Source organism: Daucus carota, chromosome 1, assembly GCF_001625215.2.
Source record: "Daucus carota subsp. sativus chromosome 1, DH1 v3.0, whole genome shotgun sequence".
Taxonomy (NCBI): Eukaryota; Viridiplantae; Streptophyta; class Magnoliopsida; order Apiales; family Apiaceae; genus Daucus; species Daucus carota.
Genome location: NC_030381.2, coordinates 42,741,946 through 42,769,075, shown reverse-complemented (window position 1 = coordinate 42,769,075; position 27,130 = coordinate 42,741,946). Strand labels below are relative to the sequence as shown.

The 27,130-nt window shown below is 38.3% G+C and overlaps 2 protein-coding genes across 3 annotated transcripts; one reads left to right on the top strand and one right to left on the bottom strand.

The window, feature by feature from the left end:
- Positions 1-1,329: 1,329 nt before the first annotated feature.
- LOC108206749 (hydroxyproline O-arabinosyltransferase NOD3) lies at positions 1,330-6,220 on the bottom strand. 2 transcript variants are annotated; one of them, XM_017377145.2, is made up of 9 exons: positions 5,882-6,220; positions 4,806-5,400; positions 3,984-4,051; positions 3,711-3,912; positions 3,393-3,490; positions 3,228-3,297; positions 3,061-3,132; positions 2,774-2,887; positions 1,330-1,530 (listed from the first exon to the last, which is right to left on the bottom strand). In XM_017377145.2, exons 2-9 carry the CDS (start codon positions 5,211-5,213, stop codon positions 1,471-1,473), a joined length of 1,092 nt encoding a protein of 363 aa, XP_017232634.1. In that variant the 5' UTR covers positions 5,214-5,400; positions 5,882-6,220; the 3' UTR covers positions 1,330-1,470. The 2 variants fall into 2 exon arrangements, with proteins under 2 accessions (XP_017232634.1, XP_017232642.1); XM_017377153.2 differs by lacking the exons at positions 1,330-1,530; positions 5,882-6,220 and having other exon boundaries at positions 2,827-2,887; positions 3,218-3,297; positions 4,806-5,354.
- A 14,575-nt stretch (positions 6,221-20,795) lies between these two features.
- Positions 20,796-21,731, top strand: LOC108212902 (small ribosomal subunit protein eS27y). The gene is made up of 4 exons (XM_017384617.2): positions 20,796-20,931; positions 21,046-21,147; positions 21,247-21,275; positions 21,423-21,731. Exons 1-4 carry the CDS (start codon positions 20,929-20,931, stop codon positions 21,547-21,549), a joined length of 261 nt encoding a protein of 86 aa, XP_017240106.1. The 5' UTR covers positions 20,796-20,928; the 3' UTR covers positions 21,550-21,731.
- The last annotated feature ends 5,399 nt before the right edge of the window (positions 21,732-27,130 follow it).

The following is a 27,130-nucleotide window of genomic DNA, read 5'->3' as shown; positions in this document are numbered from 1 at the left end:
CGGATTTGACCATATCCATATCCATACTTTATCGGACCGGATTATTATCGGACCGGATTATTAGCAGATCGGATTTTTTTAATAAGGATCCATATCCATTTATTTAACCACGGATCGGATCGGGTCGGATCGGATATCCGATCCATTTACAGGCCTAGCTGAAACTACTGCTAGAACTGAAATAGACTGAAGTTGAGATGATTTCATGAAGAGATTTAGTAATTTATCCGGGACACAAATGACAAAACATACGAAAACATACGAGTATTACTAATATGTGAGGCCCACAAAGGGAAACCTGTGGGGGCACGTGTCCCCAGGCCCCAGTGTGGTCACTACATCTTACAACATCTTAAAAATCGATTTTTTCCTAGCAAATGACAAGATTCGAAAATCAGTCGTTTTTTTCTAGTATAAGTTTATTATATTCACAACTAAACATGTCCGTATCAGAAATATTTTTCAAAGATCTTTGAATTTCTACCGCAATATATTCATGTATATAAAGTAAAAAGGTTTTAAAAAATTTTTTTAAAAAAAATATCTACATTGACTACAAATTTAAAAGTTAAAAATTTACTCAATATAAAAATGAGAAAAATAATATACAATCTAATTTTTGAATTTCACTTTCACCTCTTGAATATGCTTTACAATTTACAAAATGGTTTTGACTGTTTGGCATAGTAATGTTTACACTATAGAGAAATTGGTAAGAGGTCATCAGCCATGTAATCTAAGGTCCAGGTCTGAAACAGACCAACAAATCGAACTTTTTTAAGCTGGGCTCAGTTTAAGACGTCTCGACAAAGCCCAACGGGCTTAATGGTAATCCATCAGTTTTACTAAGTCAATTAATAATCTTGGACTGATAATTTTATAATTTATTTTCCACTGAATCAAAAAAAGTGAGAGGGAGAGAGGCAATATTTAATTACTCAAATTTCCCACTGAAACATGTTCCAAAGACAATACCAGAAATCTTGAACTTCTTGATTTAGGAAGAGAACAGATAATAGGATTTTACCTTATAACAACTAAAACTGCCCAGAGAAGCTTAGCAAAAAAGAACTCAGAGAGAATGAAATCAGCATTGCCATTTGCCTCTTGTTCATCAGCATATCCAAAATAAAGAGTGAGGCCCCTGATTGCTAATAAATGTATATATTTATACTCAATACTCAATTCATTCAAAACCTGAAACCTCTGCCACAGATGCTCTTTATTTCCCACTCTTGCCTATCACCGTCTCACATCATCATATTTCACCTTGGATTTTAATCATATAATTTTCCATCACATTCATCATATTTTTTTTCCTGACCAAACTGATCATAATCTTCATGTTATAAGCCACAAATATTAGCCTGAGATTTCTTTTTTACATTAATCTTTCTGAAGCTACACTGAAATTAAAGCTGTAATTTCACAAAAATGATTTGCCATTCGATCCTTTAGTATTTTATCCTTTCATGACTCCCAATTAGGAATGTTAGCAGTAGCTTCATTGACCATTTTCACGAGAGTCCCCTGTAGATTGAAACAAGAAATGTGATATCAGATGGTCAAACAGAAATGATTCTAAATTATTTCAAAATGCCACACAAAAAAACAGTTTAAAATAGTTACGAGAAAAAATTCTCCATAGTTAATACATATTTTCAGAAAACTTGGTCTACAAAAGAGGGTTAAAAATTTTAAAATTTTAAGTCAAATCAAACAATTACTGGGGAACTTGAGGTTGGGCAAGAAAAGAAATTTAGTGCTAATAATTTGTATATATCCGTATAAATTCTGCATCCAAATTTATAACTTCGGAATAACAAATCTCAAAACTAAATGGTGGCTATTTTACGGCCTTTTCAATAAGCTGCAAGTCATAGAATCAATCTAACCAACTAAAAACAAGAACATATATCACCATATCAAATATGACAAAATTAAACAGATAGTATGCATGATTCTGAGGGAAGAGTTCAAGTTCAACAAAGAAGATGATCATGCTAACCGCAGATGGAACTATATAGGAGCATGAACATGAATAAAAAAAGAATAAGGATGACTCCAAACAAGTATATGATGACATCTACTGAATGTGAACTGGAGACTAAAACTTCACATCAGAAACATTCACCTTCTTGAAGTCAACGACTCTACGTAATAAAATCGAACTGCCATAACAGAAACTTTGTTGGATGTCAGCCATCATTGTGAAGGACTTCCGTTGACGTACATTTATATGTACTAATGCACTTTCATAAAGAAGCAAGCAACAACTATAAACTAATTCTTAGTCCATGAAGTGTCTGCTCATTATATACTACATTTCATAAATCTAAATATAAGCTTTCAGCAATTAGAAAGGTTTGCAGGAGGTATAATACCAAGTGAAAGGTAAAACAGGAGAAGCCAAGTTATACAGAGAACATATTCCACAAATCTTAAACAGAAGTAAATCCCATTAGCAAGCCCAAGCAGCATATTTTATTCCTACTCATACAAGCAAGGACATATAATTTTCCACCAATTGGCTCTCTAAACTTTAAGGGGGTTATAATGTACTCTCTTTTTTAAGTACCTGTTTCTGTAATGATTTTTAACATGTACCAAGATGTTAGCAATAAACTAGATCAAACACCAGATATCTAACATGTGTGTACCACTTGGGCTACAACCAAAACTAATATGCACAAGGTGAAGTATTAATTTAAAACATAAAAGTGTAACATCAGTGTTTAAAGGTAAAGTGAGTTTAAAATAATTATCTGCTTACCACACTTTCAGGAACTCCAGGAGGAGGCAGAGGCAGGTTTTTCGGTGGAGGCCCTTGAAGATATGATCTCTTGTCAAATCGCCACTCTCCAATTTTCCCATATGTCAGCTCACCCTGCAAGTCAAAGACGTCAAATTAAAACAATTATGATATACACTGATACACACATAAGGATAAGTTCAGCATCGAAAGCAATTAGCAAGTCGGATAAGTAAGACCAATTGTGTGTAGTTTGCTGAAAAGTCAGCTTCAGATATTAAATGGGCAAATAGGAGCGGAAATATTACCTTCATATTGTAGTCACAACCGTAAGTGTAATGTAGGATGAACCTTTTCCCAGTTTCCAGATCCCAAGGGGGCTGAGACGTCATCAATTAAAATTGAATAAGCTTAGTACACAAATATATTGTTGTTCCATTTTAGAATAAAAGGTCAGATAGTTACAGTTTGGAACCTGTAGCATAAAATCTTTCCGAAGAATATGTTGCACACCGTGCAAAGCAGAAGCCACAGCATATGCATACCTTATTTACAGAAGTAGAAAGTATTCAGCAACAAGTAAATACTGTCTCATAGATCAGATGTAATGTTGAATCTTGCTATATAAGTTAAAGCTCACATTTCTAGCACCCATCCAAATGTTTTATCTGATTCTGGATTATCCTTCATTCTCAAAGAAACATTCATCCATGTAGGAGCGATTTTCTCTAACAAATCCTGGTTGAAACAAATCAGTCATCCAAACAGGACTTAACTCATTGAAAACAGACTGTGAGAATGATGCTAAAAAAATCAGATTGCCCAAGCATGCAAATCAAGTACTGTAGTAACTATATGATATAAATTTTGTATTTGAACTCGGTCAAACTTTAAAGGGTAAATCCTGGTATTGAACCCGAACAGGCAACTTTAAGCAAGAAACAAGTATTAAGTTTACCTTGCGAATAATAACAGGAGAGTTTCCAATTGGATCGATATTAGTTACAGGACCTTTCTCCACAGGAAAAAATTTCCTCAAGATTTTCTCATTTTCCGCGGGTTTGATGTAGAAAAAGGGAAAGGCGGCGGGAAGTTCACCATATCCCAAATTAGGCAGTGGACGTAAAAATATGTGATCAGGTTCTGCCATTAATATATATCTGCAGTAGTGGAAGAGACTATCAATCTCTACAAAGTCAAATGCAAAAAAAATTACAACTATGCAACTCACTCTTCTTCGATCGTTGCCTGTTCCAGCCACTGCACAAACGCCCATGGTCTATTTAAAACAATGTAACCCTGGATACAACATAAAGAACCATGTTAGAGATAAAGATGAAAATGTTCTAGAAACCTCTACTGGCCACCATCGTGATTATAGAGAAGCAAATTAATGAATCATAGAATTAAATTGGTATAAGAGATGAGAGACATTATGTCACAAACTCCTGATTTAAAAACTAAATTTCAAAATCTTTGCATCTATAGGACTTCAATCACCTGAAAGAAATTAATTCAACTCAAATTGTAGCCTGGAACAACTATCAAGCATGTGTAGAACTGGATATCAATTGTTCTTGTTATGTGTGACAGATAATAAAGGCATAAAGAATGCTCTTAGTCCACATGTTCAACGTCAATAAAATGTACAGTAATTAGCTCAAGCTGCATGAGTTTGCCTACCATCTCAAAATGTTATCCATTCTTACGTTCTTTCTTTTTATATCAAACCAGCTCATGAATACTGCAAATTATTTCCCAGATAGTGAAGTTTACATTAGCTCAGGTTTAAAGAGTAAGGGTATCAACATGTTATTTTCTGTTATTTGCTTGCTCAACTACCTAATTTTTTCTTAACTCCTTTTGATGAAATAAATGATATTCTGTAGAGGTGTTTCTCTTTACACTATAAAATTTACAGATATTCGTTAATAGAAAATTTCTGTAATATGTTACACAATACATTAAAGCATGAGCCTTATGATCACGTTAACTAGTAGTTTGCAATCGAAACAACAAAAATAATAATAAAGAACAAAGAAAGTTTTCTCACCCGGTCTAAACCTGTTGGAAGGGGGTCAACCACATAGGTAGGAATCTCATTTACCAGGTTGTCAGATTTCCCCGAATGCAAAATCCTGGTGAATTTTCCCATATCTGATCCTGGCAAATCTTTCTGCTTCTTATACCAATAGTACATGATCCGACACTGCCATTTGCTATATGCAGCATCAGTTGCTGTGAGGGCAATGTGAAACAGCATCTTGCCGTGTTCTGTTTTCTTCACAGTCTGAGGCATCTCAATTACAGGATCAATCACTGACACACCTTCTTTTAAAGAATTAGGTGTTCTATTTTCAAATATCAATGTTATCAAAGTATATGTGCCAAAGAAAGACCCAATAACCAGAAGTACCATGAACAAAATTGTGGAACGTCCCAAAGGTTTCCTCGCGATCATTGTAAGAGGTCCCAACTTTACTCAAGAAAGGGATGATCCAGAACAATTAAACTCAATAAAGACTATTGTGCTTGGGAAAAACAGAACTAACAAAATTTTCAAGCCTCAACAAGAGAAAACATTATTCGGCCACAAATTGTTGACACTAACGTTTTGGACAATATTTTTCTAAGAACTCCACGCAAACCTGCATAAATCATAATCCAGGTCAACTAATATGGACAAAAGACTAGGTTCCCCAAAACTTAAACTAAATTAGACAGCTATATGCAGCCTTACAAATATAAATAAAAAGTCACCAAACACAAGCAGTAACCAAAACCCTTCTGACTATTAAGGTAACAACAACCCATTATATATAATTAAAAAATCTCTCTCCAAAATGGTACATAATCACCCAAATAACTAATCAGATAAGCAAGCAAAACCAATAAAACTTTCCATATCATCATGCACAAAATTTATAGAATACAATACCTAACAAACAAACATCAATGTCAAGACAATCAAGAATATTAAAACTCTTCCCATTTAAATCACTTCAAAACAAAGAAAAAACACAAACTATGTGTGTTTATAAACATAAATCATCAAGAGGGTCTTACAAACCAAGAAAAGAAAAATACACACACAAACATATGAACAGAAATGGGGTAGTAGAAAAGAACCTTAAAGAGGCAAACGATCATCCAAACCTGAAGAAAAGAATACAAATTTGAAGGAGAAAGATAAAAGAGTGTAAAGGGGGTGTGCAGAGCAGCAGAATCTCGGGAGAGACAGCGCGTAATTGAGAGATCAAGAAGATTAAAAACGTGTAATGCCCGTAAAATCAGTGCGTGTGTGTGATAATTATGAACCAAAACTTAAGACAGAAGATGCTGAAGTTTGTGTTTGGATCTCTGACAGAAAATGTATATACATGAAGAAGATTCTAAATTAAAAATTGGACAAGTAGGAATTCTTTTTATTAAACTGTAATATTATTACCTGTATCTCTTTTGATTTGTACTTGTTGAAATTTTTTATAATCTGTCTTTTGTTCTAGATAATGGGACCACTTTCATTCATACCAGGATACACGTGTTTTCATACGAAATTCATGGATTTTATGTTTTGGTAAGTAATCAATAGAAGACTTTTAATTTACCCTTTTTATATTTATTTATTTACTTATTTATTTATTTGGAGCATCTCCGAAACCATTCAAATCTTTTAATTAGAGCATATTCAATGACATTGATTGTGTTTACGGAGCTCTCTATCTCGGCTTGGATTTGAGTTTTTATTTCTCTGGTGGGTTGAGGTCAATAATTTCTATCTTACTTTTTTACGAATAGTTCAGATCTTAAACAACAAAACACGCGACGTTGGAGAATTTTTAAAAATATGATTAGTAGGGAGAGAAGACGGAGAGAGATGAGGAATTCCAAAGAATCAAACTCAGATGTTCACCCAGCGGCTCGAGCAGGTGATTTAAGCGGCGAGCAACTCATGTGTTCCACCAATCCTTTGGTTGTTAATTCTAGAGATAAGCACTCCGGAACCCCGTATCCTTATATCTATTTTGTTTGTGTACTTTCTTTTTATTGCATCATCTGTGAAATTAGAAGTGAGCCGCTCAATCCCCAATTACTGCATTCAACCGATAGATACTCTTTTTTTTATTTCCACGTTGTTGCTGATTCTTGTACTACGTGTACTATTCATTTTATATTAATATTCATCCATATATATATATATATATATATATATATATATATATATGTTATAGAATAGAAAACAAAGGGGGTGAGCGATTCGTGCTTTGGACTGGTCTCGATGCGAGATGCCTACGTATCTTCTGCGTGGAGAAGAATCAAGTCCAAAACGTAGTTCTAGTTGTGAGGGGTAGAGCCCTTTATATAGGCGCTTCGGAGTTAGAAGTGGGACGGAAGTATGATTCCGTGTATCAGACTTCTTATCGAAGTATGCCTCGAAGCAAGAGATAAGATAGAACTCTTATTCTCTTGTTGTTGACGTTTATCCGAACTTCTGAATATTCATCTGCTAGAGTCAGATGTATCATAGAATTCAGACTTGTTACTGGTCTTCTGACTGGGCCTTTATTAATTAATTACGAAATTAACTAATAAATAGAGGCTCAGGCCCTATTTATCCGGGCTTTAGTGTTCTTGGGCTTTTAATATCTAATAATAATTAAATATTACTTCTGACCCATATCATTTGCCCCCCAACTTTCGACAAGTTTTGTAAAAACTTTTCAAAAGTTGCTGAGTCCTTATCGGCTTTCTGAACTCCTGATTCATATATCATGCGAGAAAGCTAACTTCTGCGAATTCCCATCGTCCAAGGTCTGAAGTTTCATAAATAGCGCAAGGATCTCATCGATCTTGACTACTTTGAAACAATTCGAGAGATGATTTGAATTGACTGTATAGTAAAGATAGCTCTGTTTCGTATCCTTCGGGATCGTACTTCATTTTTTGATTGACATATTGGAAGACACGAGTCCTTCTTTTGACTTTTCGAGTCGTTTTCGTGGCACTACGAGTCCTTTTTATTGGTACAACAAGTATTCTTCAAAATTACGTTTGTAATGGTACTTTCGAGCACTTTCGTATTTTTCCAGGGCTAAATTCAAATTAATCGGAATTTTTATGATGAAATTCCAATTTTCTAGAATTTTTCGAGCCTTTAAATAATTTTCAAAATATATTTGAAATTAAAATTTCAATTTTATGATTTTTCTTGTATTTTTCCCTATTTTTTTTTGGAATTTTTGGGACATTTCTTTTAAGAATTAAATAATTCTTTAATAGAAATTCATCCCTCTTCTTGAGATGCTTCCTTGGCGTGGGTACCCCCGCCAAGGAGGCACTTTAGCTTGCCACGCCTAGGAGTTATGTCTCCTGGGCGTGGTTGGTTGATGTCTTGGTTGTTCTGCCTCCTTGGCGTGGGTACCCCCGCCAAGGAGGCATTTTGGCATGCCACGCCTAGGAGTCATGTCTCCTAGGCGTGCTTGACGTAGCTTCCACTGTGACATGCTCCCTTGGCGTGGGTACGCACGCCAAGGAGACATAATTCCATACCACGCCTAGTGGTAATGCCTCCTAGGCGTGGTTGACCTCATAGCCTTTACATGGGATTCATTCGTTGGTGCTTCCTTGGCGTGGGTACACCCGCCAAGGAGACGCAATTATATACTTCGCCTAGGAGCGATGCCTCCTGGGCGTGGTTGGTTGAAGGCCTTCACCAGGTTGCTTTTGTTATGCTTCCTTGGCGTGGGTAACCCCGCCAAGGAGGCATGTTGTGACACCACGCCTAGGAGATGCGCTTTCTGGGCATGGTAGGGTTCAAGGCCTTTATAAGGCTTCACTTGTTATGCTTCCTTGGCGTGGGTAACCCCGCCAAGGAGGCATGTTATTATACCACCTCTAGGAAGTATGCTTCCTGGGCGTGGCTGACTTTAATGCCATCATCAGGCTTTAATCGTTATGCTTCCTTGGCGTGTGTAACCCCGCCAAGGAGACATGTTGGTACTCATTTCGCAAGTAACGCATTTCGCTACCATTGTCTTAGGAACATGTTACCGTTATAGGTTGTGGGCCTTAGTCTATAACCTGTCAGGCCTATATAGATTATTTTCCTTTATTTTTTGTGGGTGTCTCCCAGAATTCTCGAGATCCTTCTAGAATAGGTTGGATTCTTTCAAACTTATGGGCTTCCCGCCTCTGACACGGCTCAATGACCGGCCCAAGGCCCATTTTACGGGCTGTAGCCAGTTCATTCTAGGGTTTACCGGCAAGTGAACCGGTTGTGGATTGCCTATATAATGAGTGACTTGAGATTTCATTTCTCATTTCACACAATAGTTTCCAAGTTCAAGAGCTAAAAATCCTCCCAAACACTCTCAAATATCCTCTAGCTTTTAGGCGAAGTTTCAGGCGAATTTCCGGCAATCTTCAAAGATTTTCCAGATTCCGGCCGATATTCAAAGTTTTTCCAGTTTTCCGGGCGATCTTCATCATTTCTTCATAATTTTCTGGGTTTCATACCTTCATCCGAAGAAGATCAATGGCCGATTCTGCATCTTCACAGCAATCCCAGCTTTCGCAGCAACCTGCAGCTCGTTCGCGCGCCAGCCGAGGTAAAAAATCCCTCGTCCATGCTAGTGTTGTTTGTCTTAGGGATTTATTAAGTGAATTTGGTCAAGCCTTTCCCAATCTTCTTCACTTAGATGCTTATAATTATCCCACTAAGCTCACCCAGAAAGATATCGATGTTATGAGCAAGTTGTTCGGAATTGAACACCCTTACAGGGCCGAGCTCCCAGGCCCGAATGACCGGGCTTGCTACCCAAAGCCCGGGGCAATTAGAATTTACAAAGAAACCTTCTATGCCGGTTTTAGGTTGCCACCTCCTATGTTTGTTTATAGGCTTTTAGCCGAGGCCCGGGTGTGTCCGACCCAACTCCAGCCCAATGGCTGGAGGTTTATACATTGCTTTATGGTCCAATGTAAGAAACACAACTTGGAGCCCAGCGTAGCTGTATTTAGATATCTTTTTAAGTTTGTGAACGCCCCAAATGATGAAGGCTGGGTCAAAATCCAATATCGGACTTTGGGCCGCAGCATCTTCGTTTCTGACTCGGCCCCTGATTCTCTTCCGAATTGGAAGAAACAATGGTTTTATTTATACATGGAAGGGGCCGATTGGGCCGACTATTTTTACTCGGATTTCAGCCGGGCCGAGGACGGAACGATGCGGTCCCTTAAGTTGGGGGTCGAGGAAGAGGCTGCAATTAGGGTTTTGACGGGGGACAACCTCCACCATTGCTCGTTGCTCATCTCGGAGGCCTCCCTCCAGTTACATGGGCTTAGCGATTTGGGCCCTGAGGGTATGCCCCATCTACTTGTGTTTTAATAAACTTCTCTTTACCTTTATAAATTGGGCTTCTAACCTTTCTTGTTTCTGATTTGCAGCCCAAGTTGCTTTAGGAAGCATATTCAGGAAGCGCGAAACCGCCGCTTCTCAGGCGGTTGTCACCGAAGTGCCTCGCGAGAAGAAATCGCGAAAAAGGGGAAAGTCCCCAGTTATCGAGAAGGTTCCCGCCTTTCTAACTCCTCGCGAAGTGACCATCGAGGAGGACTCAAGCCCCTATGTGGTGGAGTGGGGCCTTCTCAAGAAGGACACCGTAGTGGGGGATTCTAGGGCCGCCGCGGAGTGGTCCAGGAATGTGATCACCCCACGGGACCGGGCCCATGTGGTCGAGTCATCTGAGGACCTTCAAATTGAACTCCTGGGGGCCCAGGCTGTGGCTACGGTAAGCCCAACTTTCGTATGCTTTCTTATTTCTAAGTCTTCTTTTACTTAGAAAATTTTCTTTATGTTTTCTTATCTGTATGTTTTTACTGTGCAGGTCAACACCTACCTCCAGGCCGCCGTCCACAATTTGAAGGCGGTTAGGGCTGAGAAGGCAATCGCGGAGCGCGATCGCGATCGTTACTTCGAAGCTTCGACTGCTAATTTCGAGCAATACCGAAAAGTGGAGGCGGAGCTCGTGGCCGAGCAAGAAAAGGTCCGCACCCTGGAGGCGGAGTTGGCCAGGGTGAAGAGGGAGGCCATTGCTGACTACAAGGCGTCGAAGGAGTTCGAAGACCTTCTCGTTGCCGAGTACGACGCTAGTTTCCCCGAGACCTTCAAGTCTTGCTGGGAACGGATCGTTGAGGAACTTGGGGCCCAAATCGAGGGGGTCACCTTGGAGCGCTTCCCCGTTCCGAAACTTCCAGGGGAGGAGGCATCTTCCCCTATGGAGGTCGAGAACCTCGGGGATTCGCACCCGGATGACTCTCAAGGTGAGGAGATCCCTTCCGAGGAACTCGCGATCGTGGATCCTAGCAAGGCTGCGGAGGATATCGGGTCGAAAACCCAAGAAGCCCAAGCCCAGGATACTGTGGCCCAGGATGAGGAGGCCAAGGAGCGAGAGGAGGCCCAAGAGGACCTGTTTGATGATGGGCTCCCCTAGATAGTTTTTATGCCCTGCGTGGCTCAACCCTTGTAATTATCTAATTATTCGGATATTTATGCCCTTCGGGGTTTTAACTTATTCAAATTCTCTTTTGTCTCACTTTTTTAACCTCGCATATTTAGCATTCTTTACTTAGAATACTTTCTGTCTTATGCTTTTTTCTGCTTTTCTGCATATCGTGCATTAAGTTTAGGATTTCAAATAAAACATCCTTAACTTTGGATCAAAATTAAACTTGGGAGACCAAGTCTTAGAATAATCCTCTGATTTTTGTAATTACCCTGCAGGGTTTATCTCTTACGAGTCAGTATATTATTTTGCGAGCTTTATATCCAAAGTGGTTCGTACTTAGGATTTCTAACTTTAAGCGTGTAAGCTCAAACTCTGAAACTCATAGCTGTCTATTAAAAGAAAACACAGGTGGAAACACAAGTAAGAATAACTTGAATAAACAAGTTAGATAATCCTCAGGACTTTATTAATATCATAGTAAAAGAGATAAACTACTTTCGGAACTCAACTACATGGCAATGGTCAACATGACCTTATTCTTGTGATAACTACTAACTTCTACTATCATGTATTAAACATAATATATTTTCAAGTTGGTCGCGTGCCAACTTCTGGGGACTTCAACTCCTTCCAAGGTTTGAAGCTTGTATGAGCCATGGCCTGTGACAGTCTTAATTTGGTAGGGGCCTTCCCAATTTGGAGCCATCTTGCCTTTGGGACCTACCCCAGAAGCTTCAATTTTTCTAAGTACCAGATCTCCATCCCGGAAGTATCGCTCCTTAACCCGTAGGTTATAGTAATAGGAAGCTCGTTTCTGGTTTTCCACAATCTTAGCATGAGCTTCGTCACGAATCTCATCAATCATATCAAGCGCAAGTCTCATACCTTCTTCGTTGGCTTCTGGCTCATACTGCTGGACCCTGGAGGATGTATGAGTGATTTCAAGTGGCACCACTGCTTCGGCTCCATAAGCCAGCTGAAAGGGGGTTGCCCCAGTTGAAACCTTACAAGTTGTTCGATACGCCCATAGTATAGGGAGTACCTCATCGGCCCATGATCCCTGGGCTTTCTCAACTCTTTTCTTCAGTCCATCAAGAATTATCCTATTGGCCACCTCAGCTTGTCCATTAGCTTGAGGATGGGCAACTGAAGTGAAGCGTAACTCAATCGAGTAATCCTCACAATATCCTCTAAACTCAGCATTATTGAACTGAGTCCCATTGTCGGTAACCATGACTCGAGGTATTCCGTACCTGCAGATAATGTTCTCCCACACGAATTGAGCAACTTGCTTGGTGGTTATCTTGGCCAACGGCTTGGCTTCAATCCACTTGGTGAAATAATCAATCGCAACCAATAGAAACTTTCTCTGCGCGCTAGCAAGTGGAAACGGTCCAAGAATGTCCATCCCCCACATTGCGAAGGGGATAGGAGTATTGATAGATGTCAGCATCTCAGGTGGCTGTCGTACAATAGGTGCAAACCTTTGACAACGATCACACCTTTTCACATAGTCTTGAGCGTGCTTCAGCATATCTGGCCAATAGAATCCAAGGCGAGTCACTTTATGAGCCAATGCTCTTCCTCCAAGGTGTTGGCCACATACCCCTTCATGAACTTCTCTAAGGGCTTCTCGAGCCTCATCCGGCCTCAAACATCTCAAATAAGGGATCACAAACGATTTTCTATATAAGATCCCCTCAATGAGTACATACTTAAGGGCCCTCACCTGTAGCTTCCGTGCTTCATCAGCATTAGGCGGCAGATGACCGCTTTGTAAATACAACTTAATCTCATCCATCCAAGTGGCCCCTGTGTCAATGGGGGCAACTAACTTTGCTTCGATGCTAGGGGTTCTTAAAACCTGATAATAAACGCTTCCTGAGCATACCTCATCATCGGAGGACGCAAATTGCGATAAGGCATCAGCCTTGGTGTTCTCCTCCCTTGGCACATACTCTACCAAGCATTCTTCGAATAGTGCCATCTGGGTCTTTACAATCCTTAGATATTTTAGCATAGTCTCCTCACGGGCTTCAAACTCACCATTCACTTGGAAGACTACGAGCTTTGAGTCACCACAGACCTTCAAATTCTTTACCCTCAAGGTTCTGGCTAGGCCAAGCCCAGCTATCAATGCCTCATACTCTGCCTCATTATTAGTGGTTGGAAAGTCTAGCTTAATAGCATATTCCACAGTAAAGCCATCAGGGCTTTGGAGCACAAGTCCTGCACCACTACCTTTTGTTTTTGAAGCTCCGTCAAAAAATAGTAGCCAATATTCTTTAGGTTTTTCTTCCTTAGTAGGTTCTTCTACCTTGTCTCCTTGCCCCCCGACTTCCTGGTTGCTAATGGTGCATTCAACTAGGAAGTCAGCTAAGACCTGAGCTTTAATCGCCGTTCGAGGTTTGTATCGGATATCAAATTCTCCGAGCTCAATGGCCCACTTGATCAATCTTCCACTAGCCTTAGGGCTGTGTATAACATTCCGGAGAGGTTGGTCTGTCAGGACTTCTATCTTATGAGACTGAAAGTAAGGTCTTAACTTTCTCGAGGCCGTAATCATGGCCAAAGCAAACTTTTCGATCACTGAGTAGTTGAGCTCCGCTCCATGCAGAACCTTGCTCACATAGTATACTGGTTTCTGGACTTTGGATTCCTCCCGAACCAAGACGGCACTTAGCGCTTGTTCCGAGACAGCTAAGTATACATATAGGGTTTCACCATTAATGGGTTTCGATAGAAGAGGTGGCTCTGCCATGTACTTCTTCAGTTCCTCAAAAGCTACCTGGCTCTCTTCTGTCCACTCGAAATTCTTAACTTTTTTCAAGGCTTTGAAGAAAGGTAAGCACTTGTCTCCTGACTTGGATACAAACCTTCCCAAAGCTGCAATTCTTCCTGTCAGTTTCTGAACATCCCTTATACTTTTTGGGGGTTCCATATCTAGGATAGCTTTTATCTTGTCGGGGTTGGCTTCAATACCACGCTTTGAGACCATTAAACCCAGGAACTTCCCAGAACCGACCCCAAAGGCACACTTAGCTGGGTTTAACATCATTTTATGCGTCCTCAGGACTTCAAAGGCCTCTCTAAGGTGTTCAAGGTGATCCGCTTTGTTCAAGCTTTTCACCAACATATCGTCTACGTATACCTCCATAGTCTTTCCAATCAGATGTTTAAACATCTTGTTTGCAAGGCGTTGATACGTTGCTCCTGCATTCTTAAGTCCAAAGGCCATAACCAAATAACAAAATACACCAAAGTCAGTGATAAACGATACCTTGGGTACATCATCCTTGTCCATCCGGATCTGATTATATCCGCTGAAGCCATCCATGAAGCTCAGCATCTCATGTCCAGCGGTGGCATCTATTAACGTGTCTATCCTTGGAAGAGGGAAACAATCCTTTGGACAAGCATCATTCAGATCAGTGAAGTCTACACACATCCTCCACTTTCCATTGGCCTTCTTGACCATAACAGGGTTCGCCAACCATTCTGGAAATTGTATCTCCTCGATAAAACCTGCTTCCAACAACTTATCGACCTCCTGTTTAATGGCTTCTTGCCTTTCAGGGGCGAAGTTCCTTTTCTTCTGCTTAATAGGTTTCCTCGTGGGGTTTACATTCAACCTATGAGTCATGAATGAGGGATCGATACCTGGCATATCAGCCGCCGTCCAAGCGAAAACATCACGGTTGTTCCTCAAAAACCTCACAAACTCTTGTTTCAAATCTTCCTGGAGTAATGCTCCAACATAAGTGACCTTTTCAGGTTCTTCTGTATACAATTGGATTGGAACCAAATCTTCGGCAGGCTTGCCTCTCCTTTCCTCTTCTTCTCGGACATCAAGGTCCTCTATAGGTAATACTTGCCCCCCGGCTGCTCCAGATCTTAATGCCCCGATATAACAGCTTCGGGCCATTTTCTGGTCTCCTAATTCTTCTCCAATTCCGTTCCTAGTCGGGAATTTGATCTTCATGTGGTAAGTGGAGGGGATTGCTTTAAAAGCGTGTATCCCAGTCCTCCCAAGGATGGCATTATAGGTTGATGAGGCTTTAACGACCAAGAAATTTACCATGCACGTGGCTTGTCTGGGTTCGGTACCCATAGTTACCGGAAGTTGGATCATGCCTTCAATTTTGGTTTCCACATTGTTGAAGCCATATATAGGCATGTCTGAGGGTGTTAACTGAGTATCAGAATACCCCATCTTTTCATAAGCATCATAGAACAAAATATCCACCGAAGCTCCATTATCAACAAGCACTCTCTTTACGGACGAGTTTCCAATCACTGGGGTAATTACCAAAGGATCGTCATGAGGAAATTTCACCTTTTCAAGGTCGACATTGTCGAATGCTAGAGCATAATCGATTTTCGCCCGCTTCGGAGGTTCTCCAACTATATTCATCACTTCCCTTGCATAAGCCTTTCTTGAATTGCTTGAAGTGCCTGCAGCCGTAGGTCCTCCGGAGATTACATTAATAACTGGCCCTCGAGGCTGAGTTCTTTTGTCATCGTTGTCTCTCCCACGATTATCACTGTCTCGATGATTCTTGTCTCCATCCTTGGTAAATTTGGATAACTTGCCTCTTCGGATCAAGAACTCAATCTCATCCTTCAATTGCCGGCAATCATCAGTCTTATGTCCCGTGTCTTTGTGGAATCGACAATATAAATCTTTATTACGTTTCTCCGGATCAGTCCTTATAGGCTTCGGCCATCTAACACTTTCATCCTTCTCAATTTCCAACAGGATTTGACTCCTCGGGGCGTTAAGCCTGGCATACTCAGTAAACCTCGGCCCCATCTTCTTTTTAGCAGGCGATTTCTCCTCCTCTTCCTTCCGAGAATACTTATTCTCAGCATTATACTCCGCATCATTCCCACGCTTCTTGAAGTTGGTATTCGGTCCCTGATTGTTCTGGGATTTTCTCAAACTTTCCTCCGCCTTTATATACTTTCCGGCTCTCTCTTGTAAATCGTTCATATTGTCCGGAGCCCTCTTGGCTAGGGATCGGCGAAAATTGTCATCTGTGGTGCCTTGTTGGAGTGCAATCATGGCTACCTTCTGATCTAGATCTGGGACCTTCAAGGCTTCTTTGGTAAAACGATTCATATATTCTCGGAGCGATTCGTTCTTACCTTGATGCAAATTCATTAGAGTGGCAGAGCTCTTAGCATGTGTTTTGCTTCCAACAAACTGCCCTATGAAAGCCCTGCTCAAGTCAGCAAAACAAGAGATAGAATTAGGGGGTAGGCGACTATACCAATGTTGGGCCATCCCACTTAAGGTTTGGGGAAAAGCGCGGCACTTGATTGCTTCAGTGACGGGCTGGAGTAACAGAGCGTTCATGAAAGTCCGAACATGATTAGCGGGATCACCCGTGCCATCGTAAGCTTTAATGGTTGGGAGCTTGAATTTTCGGGAAATCCTTGCACCCATGATTTCTTGCGTAAAAGGGGGAACCGGGTTATCAGGATCGCCTGCTGGTAACAGGTGAATTTGATTCATCACGGTTTGACGAGGGTTTTCATCCCTAGATTCTGGGGGTTGCATCCTTGCCTGGTCTCTTTTTAACCGTGCGATTTCCTCTTCATAGGCCCGGATCCTTTCCTCATAAGTTATTGGCCCCCGGGGCTCATTAGTTTCTTGCCTATGGCGGCGTCGACGATGTCGATCAGCATCTCTCCTCCTTCGAGGGGGTGTATCATGCTCCTGCTCCGATTCGGAAGAGTCGTAGTCAGTGACATGCACATAGTCATCTCTTGTGCCTCCACGGGTGGTTGTAGTGACCGTTGAGTAATGTGTGCCGGCGTCGGTGACGGTTGCAATTACTCGAGTCAGAGGGGGTAGCGAGCCAAAAGTCAGGGGAGTAGTAGTTTGAGCAATGGTCGTACCAAGCGGGAGGGTGGTAGTTACAGGGGTTGACTCAGTCGAGACCCCGGTGGTGGTCCGACTGCGTGGAACATGGATTTCAGAACGTATTCCGGTTGGGTTCGTCATGGTTATTGTTGTTTTTCCCACAGACGGCGCCAAATGTTATAGAATAGAAAACAAAGGGGGTGAGCGATTCGTGCTTTGGACTGGTCTCGATGCGAGATGCCTACGTATCTTCTGCGTGGAGAAGAATCAAGTCCAAAACGTAGTTCTAGTTGTGAGGGGTAGAGCCCTTTATATAGGCGCTTCGGAGTTAGAAGTGGGACGGAAGTATGATTCCGTGTATCAGACTTCTTATCGAAGTATGCCTCGAAGCAAGAGATAAGATAGAACTCTTATTCTCTTGTTGTTGACGTTTATCCGAACTTCTGAATATTCATCTGCTAGAGTCAGATGTATCATAGAATTCAGACTTGTTACTGGTCTTCTGACTGGGCCTTTATTAATTAATTACGAAATTAACTAATAAATAGAGGCTCAGGCCCTATTTATCCGGGCTTTAGTGTTCTTGGGCTTTTAATATCTAATAATAATTAAATATTACTTCTGACCCATATCAATATATATATATATATATATTTGTGTTGTTCTGGTACTTCACTACTGCTAATTGTTATGGATGCAGGAGTTTCTTGCCTAACAAGGTCGTAACATCCATGGTGGTGGTGGAGAGATGGTGGTGGTGGAGAGATCTAGAAGGGGCGGAGAAGGAGGGTGCAAATTGGGCCATAATTGTGCAGGATATTCATTATTCTTAATTAAGGTTTTTTTGTACCATTTATTGCGACCATGATTGGGGCATTTTTGGCATATAGAGGCATTTAAATACCATAATGTTGGCTCATTTATGTCTTTATTTTAAAAAATTTCAAATTTGCTCATATTCCTTTCATTCAGTTTTGTCTTATTTTCAGGATGTTTGAAAGAGACGTGAACCTTAGTGTCTCAGACAATTGAGCTACAAATATTGATAGAATGGAATGAAGAAGACATCAGTTTTTAGTCTGTTTTGTAATTGATGTAATTTTTGTAGAGCCCTTTTTTTCCCCTTGAGTTTTTTCCCATAGGGTTTTACTCTTGAGGGGTTGAGTCCTTTTTTGGTGGGTTATCTCTTCTGACTTGAAAGGCTATGTTGTCTAAAAATCCGAAGTATTTACATCCTTTCGGTTAGATGACATATCTTCTTTAATAAAGGAAACTCTGTCCATCTGGATATTGTAATTTTTAATCTTGGTATAATACAACCGTATTATGATAAAAAAAATAAATAAATGAGATTGATTATAATCGTTGTCTAAATTGGACCTATAATACATTATGTAATATTGGCTGAATCTATAAGTCATTGTGCTTCGATGATATAAGAGCATCTCCAACGGTGTTGGTTATAATCGTTGGCTAAATTGGACCTGTAAGACGTTATGTAAAATTTGCTGAACCTGTAAGCCATTTCGCTTCAATGGTATTGGCTATATTGGTTGGTTATAATTTAAAAATAGTATGTTATTAATATTTTAAATTGTTAAAATAAAATATATCAGTTCAATACGGTAATAAATGATGTGCAATCTTCCTACAGATTTCTTACAGACCTGCAGAGGTTCGACAAATTTAGCCATCCATAGGAGGTTGGCCAAATTTATAGACAACAGGTCACTATGGTTGGAGTGTGAACTTTTGAAATGGTTGGCTAAATTTTTTATTTTTGGCATGACAACTCATCTTTTAGCTAAGGGGTCTTCATGGTTGGAGATGCTCTAAGCTATATTGGTTGGCTCTAATTTAAAAAAAGTATGTTATTAATACTTAAATGGTTATAAAAAGAATATATGAGTTTAATATGGTAATAAACGATGTATAATTTTCCTACAGAATTCTTACATGCATGTACAAATTCGACAAGTATAGTTATTCATAGAAGGTTTGCTAAAATTATCAAGGGTGAGTGTGGTTGGGGTATAATCTCTTAAAAAGATTGTCTATATCTGATTTATTTTTGGTATGCTAATTTAATTTTTAACTAATGTCTTCATGGCTGGAGATGCTCTTGTGCCATTTCAACCATGTAAATTCTTAGCTAATAAATATTTGTGATATCAAAAATAAAAGGATATATCACACGGTCATACATTTTCTTGTCTATATTTTTAGCTAATCCCTTGTGAATGATTATATTTGTCGAACGGCTACAAATCCGTAACAAATGTCACGTCATATCATAATAAAACAATATATTTTATTTATAATTGCTTGAAATAATAATAACATACTATTTTAAATATAGTAAATCGATATAGCCAGTATCATCAAATCAAATATGTTAGAGGTTCATCGAATTGTACATAATATTTTAAATGTCTTGTAGATCCAATTTAAACAAACTTATCGAAGATGCTCTTAAATCCTAACTCACATTTCATATAACTAACTAATATACAAAATTGTTTAACTCGTCACAATTTGATCTCATTATCATTATCTCTAAATGTCAGCATCATTTATCCCCAACTTTATATTTATATTTTATATTTATTACAAGACCAACTCATTTAGAATCAATGGCTTCAAATAATTCATCCTTTCTAATAAGATAGAGTCTAATTTAACGATGTAATGCATCATTTTCCGGTATTAAATTTCGATCAACTTGTTCAGCTCAAGATCCCTCTCAAATTTTATCTTGCCGAATTATAATAACTTTAACTTGTTACAATTTTTAAGACAAAAAAACCATTTGACCGGAAAATATTACCTTTGATGATTGTCCTATGTAATGCATTATATTTTAAGTATTAAAATTTCAATTGACTTGTCCACTCCAACATCCCCTCAAATTAAAATTTATCTTTATATTTTTAGAGTATTAGTCCTTATGGAATAGACAATCATAGAATTTCTTAATTTTGATTTTAGGTTTATATGATATCTAAATTGGTGGTTGAACTCCACAAAATATAGTATCACTTGACTCGATTTTGTTTGGAAATTGATTGTGGATGATAAATTGTTTGAAGTCATTTATTTCAAATTTATGATTTAGTGAATTTTAAGAATTTTAATTAATATTCTCCCCGGTTTTACCGGCTCATTTATATTATTGTTACTCCTAGCCCCCTCTCATCTTTATATTTCCCTTCCACTACTTGACAAGTATTTTAAGGTTCTTGCATCTTATAAAACATAGCTTCAAAACTTAATTTTGAGATTTTCTTTTTGTCTATAAAAATTCAAATATTAAATTTTATTTCGAAAAAAAATTAAATAATTTATAAAACTAAATCATTTAAATATATTAAAATGCGTGTCAAACTCTCATCAACCATCAAAAGACGTGAAATACCATATACAACAAACATAAACATCAACCGATTTCGATCTACGTTATAAGCACATATATAATTCTGACCGTATTTTTAAAATAAATTTTGAAAATATATATAAATATTATTCGAATTTCATTAAAATTTCGAGACAAGACCGAGTAACCCAACTCAACCCATAAACGCGCAGACCTGAAAAACAAATTTTTGAGAACATACGCTGAAGTAATAGTAATGGAATAAAAGCCCAAGGCGAGAATGGTCTCCACAAACACCAACGGCCCGAGTCACGAGGCCCATATTCATCCGATATAAATACAAAGAGATTTAGGGTTTCTTCACCTTCTCTCTGCTTAAATCTCAGCAGCTGTATCATCTTTCTTTCTTCTCAGCCGCCTCCCTCATCTAAAAATGGTTAATCTTCATACCCTTTTGCTGTACTTACATATACACAAGCTTCTTTAAATATTTTTAATGATTGTTTGTTTTGTTTAATAATGTGTTTTTGTGTGTTGATTAAATCGGCAGACTCTGTCGAACGATATTGATTTGTTGCACCCCCCTGCTGATGTTGAGAAAAGGAAGCACAAGCTCAAGCGCCTTGTTCAGACCCCCAATTCATTCTTCATGGTATTTATTCTATTTTTGTTTTATATTTTTTTTTTTGAAGAAATCTGTATTAAATCTGTGATGGGTTTTTGATTTGATCTTTTTTTTTGTTTTTTAAAGGATGTGAAATGTCAAGGCTGCTTTAACATGTAAGAATATTTTAAGTTGATTCTTGTTTTCTGTTTATAAAGATTGGATTTTTAATTGATTTTCGGTTTGGGTTTGTAAAAATTGGAGTCGTAATTTGGTTCTTGATTTGGGTTTGTAATGACTGGGTTTTTATTTGATTTTTGCAGTACTACTGTGTTTAGCCACTCCCAAACTGTTGTGGTGTGTGGGAACTGTCAGACAGTGTTGTGTCAGCCAACTGGAGGCCGTGCTCGGCTTACCGAGGGATCCTCTTTCAGGAGGAAGAGTGATTGATGGGTTGTGTTTTGAATTAAATGGTGCTGATAAAGTTTGGTCAGTGTTTATGGGAAATATGTTTTTTTCGTTGGGTTGCTGTAATTTTCTATTCTGCGTAACTCGTTGTGGAGCTTAGCTTAATTATGTTTTGAGTAGAAAGATTTTGCTGGGAAATTTGAATGGAATTTTGACCTACAATACATACTGCATCGTTACTACTTTTGTACCAGTGTTTTAATTCCTGTGGTATGTCTGTTACTGTAGTCAATTGTGTTTGTCTACGTGGTGCTAATAATTTGATGCTGCATCCAGTCTGTTCAGTTCTCTATTATTCATGTAATGGTCCAATTAGTAACATCAATGGTGAAAGTGTAAAACCTAGGGAAAAGTTAACATTTCTGATGATAATGAACTGGGTTGATATAAAGTAAGTGATGGTAGGTTAAAACATTATAGCTATACACTGAAACAAAATGGTTATATGGCATGTGGCGTGCTAATTCTCTTGTCTGAGGAGCCTCTTTCTTAGAATTTTGAGTGATTCCTCTCTTTTGAAAGGATTCAGTTAATAATAGGGTGATTTTTAGAGCTGATTTAATATATGAGATCAGGGTTCTTTTACTTTTTATGGATCCTTACCTATTTATAATCACTGTCGTTCACTATGTCTCTATGTACATTTAATATTTGTAAATTAGAGTTTAAGAACTCAGAATTTATTTTATGTTACAGCAACACTTATTTTGAAATTGTTCTATTCACGAGCAAGAGTCTGAATTCACCTTTTGCAAGCAGCGAGGGTCTTCTCTGTAAGCCATATCAAAGCATTTATAGAGACCCCCCCCCCCCCCCCCCCCCCCCCCCCCCCCAAGTTTATATAGACCCCCCCTAAGTTATGTGCATAGGATCTTGAGTTTATAGGACAATTTTAATAATTCGGCTAGATATTGTCGGGTTTATTATGCAAATTTCTTTGAAGGCTTCAGGCTTGTTTGCAGTGTCAGAAAACCTTAATTAAGTTACTGTTAGTTGTATTGTTTAGTTTCATGGAGTTGGCCAGTGTCTATGTACTTATCAAGCTCCAGTCTTTTATCCCTTCTGCAGTTTTGCATACTTCCCATAAACCTTGGTTTGGTCAGTAGTACTCATACAGTGGGTTTAACCATGTACATATTTTTATCATATTCATGAGCTTTTTGCATACAAGCTACAATTACAAGAGTTTGTGCAGGGTCATGATCTTGGAAATCATATTTTCAAGAAACTAAATTTAAGCTTGTGGAAGTAAATTGGTTTGTGTGTGAAGGAAATCCTGCATGGTTTACACCTATCAACATAAACCTTCTGTTAATTACTTGGTGGTAATGAATTTCTTTCTCCTGTGCCTTATGATTGCTGTGTAGATTTGGGAGCAATGGTCAAAAGGGACCTTTTTCTTCATAAAACAATTAAGTGCATGGTGTACATACTCTGAAAACAGGGCAGTTCTCTCAGTGCTCAAAATCTACATGTGTGTGTATGTAGAGGATACGTATCTATAGAATTTTTTAATCTTACATATTTGATTCTCTCGTCTCGTCCCATTACAAGAAGCATATTCAAAACAACTTTATCGTATTCGCTCCATAACAACTTTTAGTGTCGAATAAGTTTGGGCCATATGATTTACAATATTGTTAGTAGTGATTTTCAAGATCCAATGGATCTGCGCTTTGATAAACCGAACAAAATCTAGTCTACATACATTACTTATTCTCAAAAATTTGCATGCTAAACTACACTCCATAGACTGGTTGTATTTCTTCTCTCACAAAGATGAAGTAAAATTCTGTTACATCCTCAATCATTTTCTTTCCCATATTCTTCGTGATCTTATTTCTAAATTCAATCTGGTTTTTCGAATTATTATTAACAATATTCACCAGTTAATAGTAATTAATATATTAATTCTCACACAATTAATTAAAATAACATAATTATCCTTTTATAATGAATAAAAACAATCAATAATAAAAAAGACTCAAATTTACGCATTTTGGTACTACTTCTCAGTTATAAGTCAGAACCAACTTATTGATACTGTTTATACATCATCTACTGTCGGATTATTTTGAGGTAGAATAAATTATTTTTTCCCTTTCGAATTTTTGTTTCGGTTAATGAGGTTGCTAATTATAATGCTCTTGGATATAATATATGTATAATATAGAGTTAAGTTCTATGGAGACCACTTTTTTTGGAGACCGTGGAGATCATTTATGTTCTGCAAGTAAAATATGCATAAAAACATTGCAAAACTCATAATTTTGCAAATCATGTTGTACAAAGATCATTATATCATTTAAAATCTTGAATATCATGTATGTTTTGCATGTAGAATATTATAAAATGTTTTATCCTGCGGAATATGTTTAGTTTGCAGAACATTTGTTCAATTTGCAGAATAAACATATCAAACATAGATGTTCTTCAATAATCTTAATGAATTAGTGATATTTTGTAGAACTTACTTCACAAAATAATGTATTTTATAGTATTTTTGATTTGCAAAATTATGAGTTTTGTCATGTTTTTATGTAATATTTTACTTGCAGAACATAAGTGGTCTCCACGATCTCGAAAAAAAGTAGTGATCATAGAACTTTATGTTAGATATTTGAATAAATTTGATTATTTAAATATTTGATTTTGATTATTTGAATATTTGATTTGCATGTATTTATTTGATATCCGTTTTGATGAACTTGAACTTTCTTTGGACTTACGTGGAAATACATGTTCAAAAAATGAAGCATTTCTCGATTCCATTATTGTATTCTTGTGTATATCAGGGATTTTTGACTCATGCACAAGAAACCTATAAGCAGTACTGTTGTGTACATACCCTATAAAAATGCAATCCACTGTCTTTGGACCGATTTTTACCTTCTTTGGTTCTGGTACAAGAACCTTTGCAAGGCACCCCCACACTCGCAAGAATTTATAGGAAGGCTTCTTCTGTTTCCATAATTCAAAGGGGGTTTGCTCTTGATTTTTTCGGGGTATCCTATTTAATAGGTAATTAGCTGACAACACAGCATCTCCCCACATATTTTCAGGTAAACCTAAACTTAGCAACATTGCATTGCACATTTCTTTTAAAGTCCGATTTTTTCGCTCAGCAATACCGTTAGACTGAGGCGAATACGGAGCAGTTACTTCGTGAACAATTCCATGTTTTGCACAGAATTCACCAAAAGGTGAAACATATTCACCACCTCGGTCACTTCTTATAACTTTAATTTTACCTGTGCGTTGGGTTTCAACCTCCTTTTTATAGAGCTCAAACTTCTCTATAGCTTCATCTTTGCTTTTAAGCAAATAGACATAACAAAATCTTGTACTATCATCCACGAATGTGATAAAGTACCGAAACCCCTCCCTTGTTTGATTTGATTTTAAGTCACACACATCACTGTGTATCAAATCCAAGGGTTTTGTATGTCTTTCAATTGTTTGGAATGACGATCTTGTTAATTTTGCCTCTACACAAATTTCACATTTGTGCTTTGAACTAATTTGGAATGAGGCTATATGGTTCAAGTTAATTAATCTACGCATAGTTTCATAATTAACATGACCTAGTCTACCATGCCACAAATTGGAAGACTCAAGCAAGTAAGCAGAAGAATTATTATTTTCATTAATACCCTTCACAGTCATTACATTGAGTTTGAATAAACCCTCAGTTTCATAACCCTTTCCAACAAACATTCCACTCTTGGACAAAATAACCTTATTAGATTCAATCACCAAACGGAATCCATGTTTGTTCAAGAATGAACCAGAAACCAAGTTCTTTCGGATATCTGGCACATATAAGACATCATTCAGAGTCAGCTCCTTGCCAGATGTCATCTTCAGCACAACCTTGCCTTTTCCTTGGACGTCAGATGTAGCAGAATTTCCCATGTACAGCTTCTCTCCAGTATCAATAGGTGAGAAGGTGTGAAACAACTCCTTACTAGAGCAAATGTGCCTCGTAGCACCAATGTCAATCCACCACTCCTTCGGGTTTGAGCCGATCAGGTTCACTTCAGAAACCACAGCAGAGAGACTGATTTCAGATTTGTCCTGAGCCACTTCATCTACCATGTGCGCCTCATGCTTCTTCCGCTTAGGTAGCCTGCACTCAGTTGACTTGTGACCCATCTTGTCACAGTCGAAGCATTTTTCTTGAAATTTCTTCTTAGAAACTCCACCTTTAGGTCCTAAGTTGGACTTCTTGTCTGGTTTCCCCTTTTTAAACTTGGAGTTCTTCTTGACCTCCACAATATTAGCATTTGAAGAAGTGACAGACCGATTTTTATTATCCTCCTCAATACGGAGTCTCAAGACGAGGTCTTGCACTGTCATCTCCTTTCGTTTATGCTTCAAGTAATTCTTGAAGTCCTTCCAACCAGGGGGCAATTTTTCAATTATAACGGCTACTTGGAAGGCTTCATTCATGGGCATCCCTTCAGCCTCCATGTCATGCATGATCATCTGAAGGTCCTGAACTTGACTAACCACCTTCTTAGAATCCACCATCACAAACTCGAGAAGTCGGGCCACTATGAATTTCTTAGTACCCGCATCCTCAGTTCTATATTTCTTGTCGAGTGAATCCCACAGGATCTTAGAAGTCTTTATCACACTATACACATTGTACAGTGAATCACTCAAGCAGTTCATTATATAATTTCTGCACAAGAAATCAGAATGGTTCCAAGCTTGGAGTGCACTAACAAGCTGAACATCAGTTTCACCCTCTTTCAGCTTAGGTGCATCCTCAGTCAAGAACCTCACAAGGTTCAAGGTGGTGAGGTAAAACAACATCTTTTGTTGGCACCTCTTGAAATTCAGCCCACTGAATTTCTCCGGTTTTTCCGCTTGAGCGGTTACCGGTACAGCCGTATTTGGCACCGCAAGGGTCGCCGTATTAGGCACTTGTACTGTCTCAACAGTCACACGCCCATCACCAGACAAACTAGCTCCATCAACTCCGGCCATTTCTGAAATCAATAATCAACAGTAAAAATACCGAACAAATATTCGAGGCACGTGAAAACCACGCTGTCCTTAAAACAGATTAGCCCCTTCCACGTGGTGCTTGAAGGTGTTGTGGCTTCCGTCTCCCAGGATACAACGAATAGAGGTGATCTAAAGCACTAGAGATCCGCCTCCTACGAACCGAACAAGTATTGCTTCTATCTCACAGAAACTGAATCCTAAAAAGCTCTAAGAGGAATGCAAGAAAGTGATGTATTTTTTTTATGTCCTCAACCAATGTGTATAGGAGTAATATTTTTGTAACTTACAACCCAATTAATTTTGTAACCCCACAATGCAATAAATTTAAATTTGTAACCCCCACATAACACTAAAACCATAGTTATTATTAGGAGTTACAAATCAATTTCATTGGTTACAAAATTATATCATAAGTTACAAAAATATCAAATAAATACAAGCAAATCAAATATTCAAATAATCAAAATCAAATATTTAAATAATCAAATTTATTCAAATATCTAACACTTTACTCGTATAATATATACTTCTTTTTAAATATTTTTTT